This window comes from Pan paniscus, chromosome 10 (genome assembly GCF_029289425.2).
Source record: "Pan paniscus chromosome 10, NHGRI_mPanPan1-v2.0_pri, whole genome shotgun sequence".
In the NCBI taxonomy this organism is placed as follows: Eukaryota; Metazoa; Chordata; class Mammalia; order Primates; family Hominidae; genus Pan; species Pan paniscus.
Genome location: NC_073259.2, coordinates 96120521 through 96137862, shown reverse-complemented (window position 1 = coordinate 96137862; position 17342 = coordinate 96120521). Strand labels below are relative to the sequence as shown.

Below are 17342 nucleotides of genomic sequence, written 5' to 3'. Positions count from 1 at the left end.
ATCTGTCACTGATGGCACACTAGGATGCTCAGCAACTGTGTGCATAAAGGAAGTAAGCACTAGTTTGTGAAGGCTGCAAAACTCTTGAGTATTCTAAGAGTTTTGGCCAAAATGAATGTACAGCTTTAGTGGCAGAAGCTAATACTCAGAAATTGAGGCTGTATATTGGATAACACAGGATTTATATTGGATAACACAGGATTTGGATGATTATTTTAAAATAATATTTTACATTGTATATATGTGTGTGTGTATATATATATATATGTGTATGTATGTGTATTAGTCCGTTTTCATGCTGCTATGAAGAAATACCTGAGACCAGGTAATTTATAAAGGAAAGAGGTTTAATTGACTCACAGTTCCACAGAGCTGGGGAGGCCTCAGAAAACTTAACAGTTATGGTAGAAGGGGAAGCAAACACATTTTTCTTCACATGGTGGCTGGAATTAGAAGAATGTGAGCCGAGCAAAGGGGAAAGCCCCTTATAAAACCATCAGACCTCGTGAGAACTTACTATCATGAGAATAGCGTGGGGGAAACCACCCCCACGATTCAATTACCTCCCACCAAATCCCTCCCATGACATATGAGGATTATGGGAACTATGATTCAAGATGAGATTTGGGTAGGGACACAGCCAAACCATATCAGTATGTATATGTATACATGTATTATATATATATGTATGTGTTTGTATGCATACATATATTATATATGGAGGAAATTCTAATTTTGTAAAAAACTGGATTGTGAGGTTTAAGATGTTATATGAAGTTAAGACAATGTCATTTTGTGGTATTGGTCTGAATTACAATGTAGTTTCTTAGTGATATTTTTCCTTTATTCAGTGTGAAAACATCTCCTTAAAAGAACAAGTGGAGTCTATAAATAAAGAACTGGAGATTACCAAGGAAAAACTTCACACTATTGAACAAGCCTGGGAACAGGAAACTAAATTAGGTAAGTTTTATGATTCTGATAATATAAAATGATTAACATCTAATAATGAATATTTCTTATTTAAAGTTCCTTTTTTATGCTGGATTAAAAGGAAGTATTTTGACTAAAAAAAGATAGAACTTTCTGCCTAATAATTTAACTTAGGCAGATGAATAATCCTGTACTTAACCCCACCAAAGTTTAGTTTTCAGTCCTTAAGTTAGATTTGTTTCTAATGAAATCATATATGTTAAAAATTTATGACTAAGTATTAGCTACTTTGAACCGTTTAACAATTAAAACTGATGATATTTTATTAATGGTATTATGAGTTCTTTCACTGAGTGCAAGTTATATTAGTTATATATCACTTGATATTTTTAAATTAAAAGATACCAGGAAACAGCAAAGAAAATGTGAAAAGAAGTTGTATTTCTCATAGTTTTACTATTATATTACTGTATATTTTTGCTCCTATATGCTTACGTATTTTATATATTTTAAATTATTATAAACATGGTTTTATACTGTATTTAGATAGTAATATCAAAAATATTTTTATGGCCGGGCGCAGTGGCTCACACCTGTAATCCCAGCACTTTGGAGGCTGAGGAGAGCAGGTCACCTGGGGTCAGGAGTTCGAGACCAGCCTGGCCAACATGGCAAAACCCCATCTCTACTAAAAGTACAAAAATTAGCCAGGCGTGGTGGCAGTTGCCTGTAATCCCATCTACTCAGGAGGCTGAGGCAGGAGAATTACTTGAACCTAGGAGTCAGAGGTTGCAATGAGCCAAGATCATGCCACAGCACTCCAGCCTAGGCGATAAGAGTGAGACTCCGTCTCAAAAAAAAAAAAAAAAAAAAAAAATTTGTTTTATTCATCATACTTATAAATACTTATACAATAGCCTAATGTGTTTGAGTGATTAAATCACTAGCTTTGTATATTTTTGCTATTGCTTATAGTGCCACAGTGAACATTTTCATGTATATCTAACAGAGATATTACTGTCTCAGAAGGTATTGAAATCTTTGTTGCTCTCATTAGAGTTTTCCATATTAATTTTTCAAACAGTTATCCTAGTTTATAAGATTTTCATAATTTTATCTCATATATTGTGCTTCATAATTTTCAAATAAATTTGCTGCTTTCGATAATGTGTTTTCATGTATTTGTTTCCTAGACGTTAGAGCTATTCAAGGTTTTTATTACTAAATAGAGCTGTTCTGTTAAATTGGTAATGAGATACTTGGTTTAGAGAAGCCTAACACTGGGAAATCTTACATAAGCTACTTTTAGAAATGTAATTTTTAGCTCAATAAGAGATTAAATATGAATTGACTTTTGTGTAGTATTTACATGGAAGAAGGTACCATTTAAATGAGAGAGTACCATTTAAAGGTACCATTTAAATACATGAGAGTATTATGTACAATTTTAGTAGGTTCTTTTTATTTTATCATCTTTATTTTTAATAAATGCTGAATTCCCTACAGAAATTCTTTAATTTTTACATATCTTGATCTTTTTCATATATGGATTTATATCACCGAAGTTTTAAGAGTGTTTCCCTATTCCCTGTTGCCCTTATATCTTTGTTTAAAAATGTCACATGATTAGCTTTTTTTCATCTAGGAATTTGTTAGTGTTGGGCTGTTGTGCTCTACCCTCTCTTTAAGAAAACTCCAAACCCAAAAACATAGAAGATGGCTAGTCTGCTTCAGCCTTTGTGATGTGCTTTTCTCTTCTAATCAGAGTTTAGCACAATACAGAATGGAGAAGGACTCCTTTATATATTGGTATTTATTGCAGTATTTTTCTACATGGTGCCTAAGGTTACTTGAATGAGTCTTTATTCCATAATGAACTGATTTACTAATGCTTTTAGCACCTGTTAGTGATCCATTATTGTTAGTTACTTGATTACTGCTTGCCACAGCTATTCTAAAATAATACATTTTAAAGATAAATACAGAACATAATGAAGTACTTTTTAAAACTGAGATAGAGACCAATTTTTTTTTCAGGAAATGTATATTACTTTGAGAAAACTCAGTTATAAAACTTGAACTTATGAAGCTGGAAAAACAGGAGGGGGCATTATTGGTATTGTAAAAGGCTGTTTACAAAGTGAGTTGCTGCTTAGTTCCTTTAAGTAATTGGCTACCCTAAACACATCAGTTTTAAGTTGCTGAAAAGCAAAACACTCTACCAAATTTTGTTTTTTTTCTAGACCATGTTTACAAAGCAAAAGTATGTTTTCTTCCCCCCACTCAAAAAATGACTAACTAATGACACTCCTATGCGATGCCTTTTTATGGTAAATTGAGGCTTTTAGTTCTCTTTCCATTTAGCCACAGACTTTTGTGTCCAAAGACAAGCTGCATAACTGCATATATAAGGTTAAGGCATAACCACTAATAAAAGAATGTAAAATATTTGATATTAGGTCTGTACAAAGACCAAATAATACTCATGATTAGACAAGATTATATTTGGTAGAATCTATCCATCATATGGCTTCAGATTTTACTTTTCAGCTTGGCTTTGTGAGACTTTAAAAATCAAGTCATTGCACTTATATTCACAAAGTCACATTGCTTTACTGCATTGCTTCTCATACAGTTTATCTCCTTTCAGTAAAATGTTTACTTGCCATTTTTAAAATTTCTTATATGTGACACTTCTACACTAAGTCCTTTATGTTGTTAGTTCCACAATTCTGTGAGGAATAGGTTTTTTTTTTAATCATTTGATTGATGAAGAACATTAAGTTCCACAGAGATTAAATGGTACAGGCATCACACAGGCAGGAAGTAACAGAGCTAAGATTAGAGTCCAGGTCTGATGGAATTCAGAAAGCTAATGTGCTTTCCATGGAACTATAATGCTTTCTAATATACAGCATCTAAAATATCTGAGGTAATTTTAATATAAACAGCATGAGATTGACTTAAATATTATTGCATGTAGGTAATGAATCTAGCATGGATAAGGCAAAGAAATCAATAACCAACAGTGACATTGTTTCCATTTCAAAAAAAATAACTATGCTGGAAATGAAGGAATTAAATGAAAGGCAGCGGGCTGAACATTGTCAAAAAATGTATGAACACTTACGGACTTCGTTAAAGCAAATGGAGGAACGTAATTTTGAATTGGAAACCAAATTTGCTGAGGTTTGATATTATAAGTTTTATCATACAATTATAGAATAAAGAATTAGTTTTGGTAGACATTGTATTATTGTTAAGAGGTTTGTCTGGATCTCTGAAATATCTTATTAATATAGTGCCTATGTTTCGTGTAATAAATAACTAAAAGATTTAAATCTGAATTGTTTAAAAGGAAAGCAGATATTTCTGTAAGTTCTTGTTTCTCACCAATGTTATATTATTAGATTTAATTTATGAAATGTTATTTACTAAACAATGGAATTGCCTTTCACCACCATCCCTTCATTTAACAAATATTTATTCATTGCCTATTACATGTCAGACCCTGTGTTGGGACTGGCAGTATAGCAAGAAACAAAATAGACAATAATCTCTACTTTCAGGGACTTTACATTCTAATTGGTGGTTTTATATATTTTTGATGTGGTCAGAATCATTAAACTGTGTGGCAGTAAATATAGTTTGCAAGTATTTAACAATTTATGATTAAACACAACTCTTACAGTGTTTGCTTACCTTGGGATTTAATATATTTTCAAAGCATTTATATCATTTTTGTTTTAACTATGTCACTAAATCTATATGAGTAAGATTTTATTAACTCATTTGGATTTATTTATAGATGATACAATTGAAGTAAAATATAATGAGCAGATTGCACTCTAAGCAAAGTAAGACTATTGCAAGTTCAGATATTATTAGATAATGAGTTGCCTAATAAAAATGACTTTTGGTGGATTGGAATATAACCAGAGTTTCCATAGTTTGTTTCTGATTCTTTCATATTTTTTACCCTCCTTCAGTCTGTTCTTAACACTTCACACTTAATATAATATGTGAACTAAGGCCAAGTAAAGAGGATTGCAGTACTTTAAAAGCTAAATTACAAAGAAAACCTCACCAAAAATTGATGTATCTGAACATTTTTTGTTACATTTCCTTAGCTTACCAAAATCAATTTGGATGCACAGAAGGTGGAACAGATGTTAAGAGATGAATTAGCTGATAGTGTGAGCAAGGCAGTAAGTGATGCTGATAGGCAACGGATTCTAGAATTAGAGAAGAATGAAATGGAACTAAAAGTTGAAGTGTCAAAGTAAGTGCATATAGGCATTTTAGCCGTTTGACTAGATGTATCTTCTTTAATTTGTCTTTAAGAAACCCAATTACAGGTATACAATTCTTAGTAGTAATTGATACTGATTTCTTTTTATAAGAACAGGATTAAGTAATATTAAGATCGGTTTTAACAGGGTTAAATAATATTGATGAGAATAATATTGTTAAAGAGGAAGTGACCTCTCAAGATTTGCATTTATTAGAGTTCAGGAATATTATTGCAGAAAGGTCCAGTTCCTCCACATATTGATTTTTTGGGGAAGGGGTGATGGAGGAGGAATGGTTGTTTATTGTATTTAAACTTAAGTTTCTTCATTTTAATAAGGGACTAATAGTACCTCTTCTACCTGTTTCATAAGGTTGCTGTAAGAATATAATAAAAAATTCAGATTTTGATTTAGTTTACATTTATCGGGCATCTACTATGTGCTAGTCACGGTGCAAGGTATTAAACATATATTGACTTGTACAATTATACTTAACCTTGTGGTTATATTTTTGTTTTCATTTTACATGAAGAAATATGCCCAGCTAGTTTAGAACACAAAATATATATAAGGAGTAAATACTGCGTGCTGGCTGGGCGTGGTGACGTGCGCCTGTAGCCCCAGCTACTCGGGAAGCAGAGGCAGGAGAATCGCTTGATCCTGGGAGGTGGAGGTTGCAGTGAGCCGAGATCGCGCCACTGCACTCCTGCCTGGTGACAGAGCGAGACTCTGTCAAACAAACAAACAAACAAACAAACAAAAACAAAACAAAAAAACCGTGTGCCAGCTATATGCTGTATTTTCATTCTGTTTTGTAATTAGGTGATATTTCAGTAGAAAAGTATAAGGAGCACTTAGTTAATCTGTCAAGCATAAATAGTAAAAATATTTTATGGCCTACTCATAAAAATATAACCATTCCTTTGGAGCCCTGATAGTTCTCTTGGGAATACCAGTTTTTGACATCTTTTTCACTATGAAAGACCTTTTTTTTAAAAAAAATTGATCCTTTCTTCTCATGGACCTCTTTTGATATAAACTAACTTATAATAGTTCATTTTAATCATGTTAATCATGCAACTGGCAATGAGAGCCTCTGATCAGTATGAGGAAACCTGCCTTATCTATAATACTGAACTAAAATTATTCTAACCCAAAGCAAAGAAACTTTACATTTTGCTTTGCCTGTATTAGCTTATCACAGTATTCATGAGGGAATTTGAAGGACTTATTACCATTAGGCTATCTCTTTTTTTTTTTTTTTGTAATTTTATTAAATGCATGTTTTGTTTCTTTTCACATTACTGATAACTTGTAGATTAAAACAAATCAAAACATGCATTAATCCATCTAAGGATCCTAGAAATTTTACATTTCTGTGTTCTTAACTGTGTGATGGTCTTAGATAAATGTACTAAATACCTTATCCTAGCATATTCCAAATTATGACAATAAATGTTTTATGGAAAAAAGTGTGGGAACAGAAGTTCTTTGGCTATATACATTTGGAAAATACTATATAGTAAGTATGATTTGAGATAATTATATATGATAGAACCTCTGGGAGCACTGAATATATGTTAGGAATATTCAAGAGGGAGGAGGGATGTTGGGAATGAAGTTTTTTTTATATAGCAAACATGATAACCTCTCATGGAATTATGTTTCATGAAACAGTTTAGGAAATCCTGTTTTAATATTTCATACAAAGAAGAGATAGATGCTGAAAACGAATGGCTTTTTGAAAAAGGGTCTAGAAATTTTGAATTTTGGCATTTACTTAGAAAGTGTACTTAATTGTTCCTGAAATACCTTGTCATTTCCTAGACTGAGAGAGATTTCTGATATTGCCAGAAGACAAGTTGAAATTTTGAATGCACAACAACAATCTAGGGAAAACGAAGTAGAGTCCCTCAGAATGCAACTGCTAGACTATCAGGTATGTGCAGTATTGGCTCTTCTATATAGAATCCACTTTTTTCCCTAAATTTACATTAGATGTTGGGAGTGGGATATGTTATACTTTTTGTTTGTTTGTTTCGAGATAGGGTCTCATTCTGTTGCCCAGGGTGGAGTGCAGTGGTACATTCAAGGCTTATTGCAGCCTTCACCACCTGGGTTCAGGTGATCCTCCCACCTCAGCCTCTTAGACAGCTGGGACTACAGGCACGTGCCACCACACCTAATTTTTTTGCATTTTTTGTAGAGACAGGGTTTCACCATGTTGCCTAGGCTGGTCCCAAACTCCTGGGTTAAAATGATCTGCCCACCTTGACTTCCCAGAATGCTGGGATTACAGGTGTGAGCCACCATGCTGGGCCATTGTTACATTTTTAATCAAAAGATATACCAACCAGAGGCTGTTATTCTTATTAGTTGGAACCTGATTAGAAAGCTCTTTAATTTGAAATATTGTTCAGTAATCCAGTACAGCATTTAAATGCCTATAGATGAATTATGCTGCTGATCAAAATTAGGACACTGAGAATTGTAGTTAGTAAATCTTTAATAACAATATTTTCTCTTGTATTTATATGTAACTTTTTACATATTCTTACATATGTTGGGAATTATAAAAACATACACATTGTCCTGATCAGTATTATGTTACTTGCAACGGAGGTTAAAAAAAAACAGTAACAGTCAGGCACGGTGGCTCACGCCTGTAATCCCAGCACTCTGGGAGGCCGAGGCAGGCGGATCACGAGGTCAGGAGTTCGAGACCAGCCTGACCAATATGGTGAAACCCCATCCCTACTAAAAATACCAAAGTTAGCCAGGCGTGGTGGCATGTGCCTGTAATCTCAGCTACCCAGGAGGCTGAGGCAGCAGAATTGCTTGAACCCGGGAGGTAGAGGTTGCAGTGAGCCAAAATCACACCATTGCACTCCAGCTTGGGTGACAGAGTGAAACTCTGTCTCAAAAAAAAAAAAAAAAAAAAAAAAATACCAGTAACATACCCACTGTTATTCAGTTACATTTGGATTTTAAGTTTGTTTAGTTCTAGGTTTTTTCTTTTACAATTCTTTGGTAATTATTTATATTAAAGCAAAGTTACATTTTTGTAGATCTCATGTGCCACTGTGTTAAAACTTTGCTTAGTAAATTGTGAATTTTAAATCTGTGATAACTTTCACTGGAAAAATTTGAAACTTACTACAAATATATATTTTTTTAATATCAGGCACAGTCTGATGAAAAGGCGCTCATTGCCAAGTTGCACCAACATAATGTCTCTCTTCAACTGAGTGAGGCTACTGCTCTTGGTAAGTTGGAGTCAATTACATCTAAACTGCAGAAGATGGAGGCCTACAATTTGCGCTTAGAGCAGAAACTTGATGAAAAAGAACAGTCTCTCTATTATGCTCGTTTAGAGGGAAGAAACAGAGCAAAACATCTGCGCCAAACAATTCAGTCTCTACGACGACAGTTTAGTGGAGCTTTACCCTTGGCACAACAGGAAAAGTTCTCCAAAACAATGATTCAGCTACAAAATGACAAACTTAAGATAATGCAAGAAATGAAAAATTCTCAACAAGAACATAGAAATATGGAGAACAAAACACTGGAGATGGAATTAAAATTAAAGGGCCTGGAAGAGTTAATAAGCACTTTAAAGGATACCAAAGGAGCCCAGAAGGTAAACATTTAAACTTGATTTTTTTTTTAAGAGACAGTGTCTTGATCTGTTTCCCAGGCTGGAGTTCAGTGGTGCAAACCTAGCTGGAACTCCTGGGCTCAAGTGACTGTCTAGCCTCAGCCTCTTGAGTAGTTGTAGCTGGCAGTATGGGTGCACACCACCATACCTACCTAATTTTTTAAAATTTTTAGATTTTTTTGTAGAGACAAGGTCTCACTTTGTCACCCAGGCTGGCCTTGAACTCTTGGCTTCAAGTAATCCTCCTGCTTTGGTCTCTCAAAAGTGCTGAGATTACAGGCATGAGCCACCGTGCCCAGCCAATTTTAAATTCATTATCTTCAAAAGAGTTACATGATAATTTCTTAATATATGCCTATATGAAAAATGCTTAAGATACAAATTCCAATTATGATTCATTAATTTAGATTTTATAACTTAGCAGTGTTGGCTATTTGAATGTCTATTATATGTAAAAATAAAATTAGGCTTTTCTAACCAAAGATTTTAGTGGGAATGTTCAGTATAATAGCAAAGAATTTTAATTACTATAGAAAAATTTATATTAATTAAACACTAATTATTATATTTAAACATTGTAGTAGTTATCAGTTGATTTCTACTGTTCATAATTATCTTTGATCTACAAGTAGTGGGCCCACATTTACTTTTAATATGGTTTTATCTTCATTTAGAAAGAATTAAATGAAAAATAATTATCTTGCAACTACATCCTGTTCTCTAGGCTAGAAACATTTAGGATTTCTGTTTTTGAAAGTAATATCAAAGTTCCAATGACCTGCTTATAGTCAGTGTTCAATAAACGTATAACAAATGAAAGTGAATATTAGTGATGTCCATTCCAACATAATTTGAAGATTTTTATTGTAAAATCCCACATATTTGTAGAAAAGTCTATGGAAATCCTAAATAAAATTTTGTCATGTAGTTTGACAAAAGATAACATTGTGTCTTATTTTATTTTAGAATGTCCATTACTTTCAATTAAAATCATTGTCATCAATGGAGGAATGTTATTTGTTAATATAGCATTTATATTTGTGTATATAAATTGTAAATCTTAGGTAATCAACTGGCATATGAAAATAGAAGAACTTCATCTTCAAGAACTTAAACTAAATCGGGAATTAGTCAAGGATAAAGAAGAAATAAAATATTTGAATAACATAATTTCTGAATATGAACGTACAATCAGCAGTCTTGAAGAAGAAATTGTGCAACAGAACAAGGTTTTATTTTATATTTATTTCGTTTTTTTCCCTAAGATTTTTTTTTTTTTTTTTTTGAGATGGAGTCTCACTCTGTCACCCAGACTGGAGTGCAGTGGCGTGATCTCGGCTTACTGCAAGCTCTGCCTCCCGGGTTCACGCCATTCTCCTGCCTCAGCCTCCCAAGTAGCTGGGACTACAGGCACCCGCCACCGTGCCCGGCTAATTTTTTGTATTTTTAGTAGAGACGGGGTTTCACCGTATTAGCCAGGATGGTCTTGATCTCCTGACCTCGTGATCCGCCCGCCTCGGCCTCCCAAAGTGCTGGGATTACAGGCGTGAGCCCCTAAGATTTTAAACAAGAATATTGCACAAGTGACTATGTTATCCTTCTAATTAAGTGCACCTTCCATTACTAATTGATTATATAATAATTTGTTTTTTATTTTCTAAACTATTCTAAAAATTCATATTTATTTAGCTTTTATAACAGTAGTCTTAATCTTAAAAACAGCAATACATAAGCAACCTCATTTGGTAAGTTAATTTTTATTTTGATATTGGTTATTTGACTTTTCACAGTTCCACGTTTCTACTGGCTCTCACTGATAGAGTAAGAAGGCAGCTTCTTATAGAATAAAGTATATGCTTCAGAGACAGATGAAATTCGTCAAACATATGACTGTCTCAGAGATTGTTCCCCCTGCTTAAATTGTTCTTACCCTAGATACCTTTGGTATTTACACTGTCAGTGCCTGCGGGTCTTAGCTCAAATGTCTTACCTTATCAGTGTATCCTTCACCAGCCACCTAATATACAACAGTAAATCCTACTATCCAGGTTCCCTAAATAGAGATTAATTAACTTAATTTTTCTCCAAAGCGCTTGTAACCTTCTGACGTATTACATACTTACTGGTTTATTATTGACTGTCTTTCCTTCGCCAGAATGTAAGTTCCATGGTGACACGGACTTGGTTTTGTTTACTGCCATGTTTGTATTTCCTAGAATGATGCTTGGCACATAATATATGTCATCAAATATCTTTCGTATAGCTGAATGGATGGATGGATGGATGGATGGATGGATGGATGGATGGATGGATGGAGAGACTGAAATCCTTACTTCATATCTGCCTTTCTCTGTGATCTTACACAAGTTACTTCACCTCTCTGAGTTTGTATTTTTTTCCATAAAAGGAAAATAATTACAGTTTCTTCAATGTGTTGTGAGGATTAGATAAGAAAATATATATAAAATGCCTGTTATGTGCCTGATGTCTTTGTGTATGTGTCTGACACAAATTGTCCTTTTTTTAGTTTCATGAAGAAAGACAAATGGCCTGGGATCAAAGAGAAGTTGACCTGGAACGCCAACTAGACATTTTTGACCGTCAGCAAAATGAAATACTAAATGAGGCACAAAAGGTATGAATGATTAATCTTGTTTGTTACTCTGTAGCATAGTCTAGAGTGTTAACTCACAGAAATATTTCCTGTATCAGATGTAATTTTAATTGATGTTATATTGTATATTTAAAATGTAAGAGGGGTTTAATCTATGTTTTATCATACAGCTGTAAAAATTAATAGTTACTCTCAATGCTGCAACTGCTTTTTTAAAAAACATACTATTTGTTAATAGTTTGAAGAAGCTACAGGATCAATCCCTGACCCTAGTTTGCCCCTTCCAAATCAACTTGAGATCGCTCTAAGGAAAATTAAGGAGAACATTCGAATAATCCTAGAAACACGGGCAACTTGCAAATCACTAGAAGAGGTAATTAGAAGAATTTGCATTTTGATTAGTGTATTATTTGGTATGTTTGGGGGGCTTTCTAAATAATATTTCTTTATGAGGGCAATGCATAGAATGATGAATCTGTTGCTAATTTCACTATTTTTCTATTCTCCTATAATATTTCTAATAGCCAATAATGAACAGCAGATATAGTTAATTTGAATTCACTATTTAATTACTAGTTGGTACCTTTCGGTACACTGAATATGAAAGGAAATAAAAAGCATTTAATTGTAGTTCTATGAGCAATATATTCTCTTATATGATCTCTTTATTCTTATTTTTTTGGTTTTATTTTGAAGTGCATGTTACATAATCTATGAATCAATTTTCAGTTCATTGCCTTTAATGCATGGTTAAAGGGTTGAAGGTAAATTAGAAATTACTTTCTGTTTTAACCTAGATCTTGAATTTGATTAGTAGGTGATCAAATCTATCATCTTCATTAAATTATTCAGAAAATAATGTAAACTGAATGTGTTTTCATTTTAGTTTTCATCTAAATAAACTGCAAATACATTTAAAATATACATAAAGAAGTTTTTCAAGTAAAACTGTACATTTTTAATCATTTCAGGAAACTTAGATTTTCTTCAGTAATTGTAAGATTTGTCATTTATGTGAATTGCCATTGAATTACTTAATTTAAAATACCTTAATCCTCTTGAAGAGTAAAAATTTTTCTGTTTTTTTCTCTTTGTTTTAATAAGCTGCGGATTTTATAATCGTAATTTATTGAGTTGGGCCTCTAAAATTCCAGTTTTGTACTTAACTTATAGATTAGTCTCCTAATGCTCTGCTAGTCAATGGACCAAAATAAAAGAAATAATTTATTACATATTCTTCCTGAATCTAGTACCACCATACATGTATAATTCTAAACTGTAATATCTCAATAAAGTACCTTAATTAAATTTTATTTTCATCATAACAATGAAGTTTCTAACATATGTAATAGTCTTATAAATAAGCATGCAAATAACTGCTGTCAATTAAATTAGTCAGTTTAACCTTATTAAGTATCAAATGGCTATTGTACATATGATGTGAAAAATAAAGTGAATTTTTTTTGGCTAATAACTAATCTAAAATTCAGATGAAGCATTTTAAAGGAAAAAAAGATACTTTAATGATTTATTATAATTTAATAATTGCAGAAACTAAAAGAGAAAGAATCTGCTTTAAGGTTAGCAGAACAAAATATACTGTCAAGAGACAAAGTAATCAATGAACTGAGGCTTCGATTGCCTGCCACTGCAGAAAGAGAAAAGCTCATAGCTGAGCTAGGCAGAAAAGAGATGGAACCAAAATCTCACCACACATTGAAAATTGCTCATCAAACCATTGCAAACATGCAAGCAAGGTTAAATCAAAAAGAAGAAGTATTAAAGAAGTACCAACGTCTTCTAGAAAAAGCCAGAGAGGTATTTTATTATATTATGAGTTATGCTGTTATGCATTAGTTTTTTTAAGCAAATGCTAAATATTATTTTACCCTAAAGTGGTATTTCTTTTCTTGCTTTCAAATGATTCTATTTAAGAATTGTTACTTGCATGTGATTGGATTTTGGATTACACCTCTGTCAGTAAAACGGGAAGTTTGTGTACATGTATCTTTCTATTATACACTGACTAAACCACGAGTAGCTATCATGGTGAAATCACATGATTTTGAAAAATATTTTAATTGAGTTTATAGGTGAGGATTGAGGCAATAGGGTGGAATGAAATATATCACACTGGTAATCAGTAGAAATCAGATTTGTTAGAACTTTGTGGGGGAAAGCTAACATTTAATTTTTTCTAGAAGTAAGTTAAAAGATGATAGATACATGTTATTCTAATGTTAAGAATAAATTATGAACTGAGGCTGGGCTTGTCAACTTGAACATTGTCTGAGGGGACATGCATACCAGTCTAGATACATACATATATGGAGATACTGTTTCTTCCTCATCTCAAAGGAATTTTAGAAGATTGAAGAGAAAATATATAAGGTCTTCAAAATGTGAATTTGTTTTAATCACAATTTAAGATATAGTTTCGATTTTCTGTAAAACAGGAGCAAAGAGAAATTGTGAAGAAACATGAGGAAGACCTTCATATTCTTCATCACAGATTAGAACTACAGGCTGATAGTTCACTAAATAAATTCAAACAAACGGCTTGGGTAAGATTCTAAGAACTTTGTTCCGTTCTTTATTGATTTTTGTGACCATGTAAATTAAAATTCAGCTCTCTTCTTTTTTGGAATGGAAGTTACCCTTTTTGTTGCCAAAATAATCTTCTGAAAACATAGCTCTGATCATTCTTCCTCCTGTAGCTCACCGCTGTTCACAAAATTATATTTTTAATTCTTAGCCATATACTCAATCTTCTATGAACCTACCTGCCTTTCTTTTCAAATTCTACTCACTGTGAGTTTACCTATATCTAACTTCCAGAATTCAGCTCATATTTGCCTCTTTTGACCATTCTGTTCCATATGTATGAAATGACATGTCTTTCATCTTTTAATGTGTAACCTTAGCATATTTGAGCCTTACCTCGTTAATTCAGTCAACACTTATTGATCTCCTGCTACGTGCAGACATTTTGCTAGCTATTGTAAATACAAATAATAAAGTCTGCATTTCCTGTCTTCTTTAAGCCTTCATTGCCTATTAAATCATTACATTTTAGATTAGATATTATATTTTGATCATTTGAGGAACCAAATTAAAAATATGGAATAAGTATGGCATTGAATTATACATGCCTATTGCTAATATATTCATATTTTATAGGATTTAATGAAACAGTCTCCCACTCCAGTTCCTACCAACAAGCATTTTATTCGTCTGGCTGAGATGGAACAGACAGTAGCAGAACAAGATGACTCTCTCTCCTCACTCTTGGTCAAACTAAAGAAAGTATCACAAGATTTGGAGAGACAAAGAGAAATCACTGAATTAAAAGTAAAAGAATTTGAAAATATCAAATTACGGTAAGTCTTCGAAATGAATTGTAAAAATAGGCAAATTATAATAGTGATATAATGAAGATAAACATAAGTGTTTGCTATGCCAGGCACTGTTCTAAGACTTTTAAGTATATTGTCTCATTTTTATCCTCAGGACTACTGATTACATATGTTATCATTTTCCCCATTTTAAAGAGAGGATATGGCCTCAGGAATGCTTAATAGCATGTCTGGGGGTAGATGGGAAAGCCATAATTTGAAACTAGTCAGTCTGACTCAAAAGCCAATACAAATTCTTTTCCAGAATCTCATTTTTACCTTCTTTGAGCCTCAGTTTCATCTTATTTATTTATTTTTATTTTTGAGACAAGGTCTGGCTCTATTTCCTAGGCTGGAGTGCAGTGACATAATCTCGGCTCACTGCAACCTTGACCTTCCAGGCTCAAACCATCTTCCCACCTCAGCCTGCAGAGTAGCTGGCACTACAGGCAGGTGCCACCACACCTGGGTAGTTTTTTGTATTTTTGTAGAGACAAGGTTTCTCCATGTTGCCCAGGCTGGTCTTGAACTCGTGAGCTCAAGTGATCCGCCCACTTCGGCCTCCCAAAGTGCTGGGATTACAGGCCTGAGCCATTGCACCCAGCCTCATCATCTTTAAAATGGAAATAATAGTACTTACCCTGGCCCTTTCAGGGTGGTTATATGAAGGTCAAATTATACCGTGTATGAAAGTAATTTGAAAACTGTAAAATAACATACAGATAGAAAACTTTTGATTACACACTTATAAGAGTGTCTGTCATATAATAGAGATTCTAAACATTGTTCAACCACTTTATCAGAACGTAGATTTTAAACTCAAAATAGGTTTATAGTTAGGTAGTTTCTAATCATTATAATATTATCTCTATGGGCCTAAATTTTATTATCTGAAAAAACATGAGAAAATTGAACTGCTTGACTTATAATTCCATTTCAGCTCTCAAGCCCCTGCTAGAGTCTTTGATTCTTTACTCACTTATTCAAATGCCTCTGACAGAATTAACACTATTTTTGCTTTGCTAAGGAGCTGCCACTGTTAAGAAATTACTCTCTAAAAGAAAGAAAATTGGCAACAGCATATGTGTATTTTCAGTCTCTTTTCCTCACTCTATTAAATTTTGTACAAGAGATGTTATTTTAGGTCTAGTAAATTTCTGTCATGTTTTGGAGTATAAAATTACTTGTGCTTTTGCATCCAATTTGTGGGTGTAGAAAATCATAATCTTTTGAAATACCTTATATAATACATTTTTTTGCCACAGGAAATACTTGAAGTTATTGTTGTGTACCTTATGTCATTTTAGCCCAAAATTATACTTGTGTTCTCTGTGTGCATATTTTGATATATATTAGGAAATTATGGATCTGTGTGATTTCTTAAGTAAATCCTGATATTTTCACAATTTGATGATGACTCTTTAAAGTTAGACTGAAGTTTTGCCAAAAGCAAGAAGCCTCAAAGAGTAACATTTGTTCATGTCTTAACACTATCTCCCTCTTATTGGTCAGAATCTCAGTATGGATGCAGTGTCCATATGCACAACAATATATTAATTCAGTTTAACAGACTTAATGCTGAATAAGCAATAAGATTAATTGAATTAACTAAATCTTTTGATAGTATCCACTTCCATATATATAGTTATAGATATAATGCTAGTGAATTTGAACCATAAACAAATTAATAATACCTGTGATTTCTGTGAAAATTTATATTAGTCTTTTCAATATGTCAATATAGGGCAGTATTTCTCAAATATAGAGGATCAGTTTTTCACCATTGTCCCTCTTGGGGACATTTGGCGATGTCTGGAGACATTTTTGATTGTCATGGCTTGGGGGTGCTACTGGTATCCAGTGGGTAGAATCAAAAGATGCTGCTAAACATCCTATCATGCACAAGGCAGCCCCACCACCAACAAAGAATTATCCAGTCAAAAATGTTACTAGTAGTATGGTTAGGAAACTATCATATAGAGGAAGCAATCACATTTTACAAGAGCCATAATATTTAAAATGCCTTTTTGTTCATTCTCTGTATATTTGACTAGAGTCACAAAATAACTTGATAAGATTGTTGCCAAAAATATTAGAAACTAGGAGAAAAATGTGTTGTTAAGTTTAAGAGTAGTTAAATGAAATAAAGAATTATTCTTCTTTGGATTTGGATGCCTGCATCAAGATTTAGATTGTAAGGATACTTAGGACTGAACATTTGCTCTATATGAAATTTGTTGTATTAATCAAGGTATGAATTGCAGCAACCACTCTATTAATTACATATGTTTGGCCAGGTGTGGTGGCTCACGCCTGTAATCCCAGCAATTTGGGATGCCAAAGCGGGCTTATCACCTGAGGTCATGCGTTCAAACTGGCCTGGCCAACATGGTGAAACCCCATCTCTACTAAAAATACAAAAATTAGCTGGGCCTGATGGTGCACGCCCG

General features: G+C 33.2%; 1 protein-coding gene across 7 annotated transcripts in view; it reads left to right on the top strand.

Moving 5' to 3' along the window:
- The window catches only part of CEP290 (centrosomal protein 290), a 92947-nt gene that overhangs the window by 44077 nt on the left and 31528 nt on the right, over positions 1–17342 (top strand). For 5 of the 7 annotated variants that reach the window (XM_003828323.4, XM_008953705.4, XM_063593179.1 and 2 more), the window contains 11 exons: positions 852–963; positions 3917–4122; positions 5064–5215; positions 7053–7164; positions 8410–8865; positions 9948–10112; positions 11411–11518; positions 11736–11870; positions 13049–13315; positions 13954–14061; positions 14678–14877. In XM_003828323.4, coding sequence (XP_003828371.3) covers positions 852–963; positions 3917–4122; positions 5064–5215; positions 7053–7164; positions 8410–8865; positions 9948–10112; positions 11411–11518; positions 11736–11870; positions 13049–13315; positions 13954–14061; positions 14678–14877 — 2021 coding nt within the window. The remainder of the gene's footprint in view (positions 1–851; positions 964–3916; positions 4123–5063; positions 5216–7052; positions 7165–8409; positions 8866–9947; positions 10113–11410; positions 11519–11735; positions 11871–13048; positions 13316–13953; positions 14062–14677; positions 14878–17342) is intronic. The other 2 variants (XM_063593180.1, XM_008953703.4) reach the window with 1 other exon arrangement.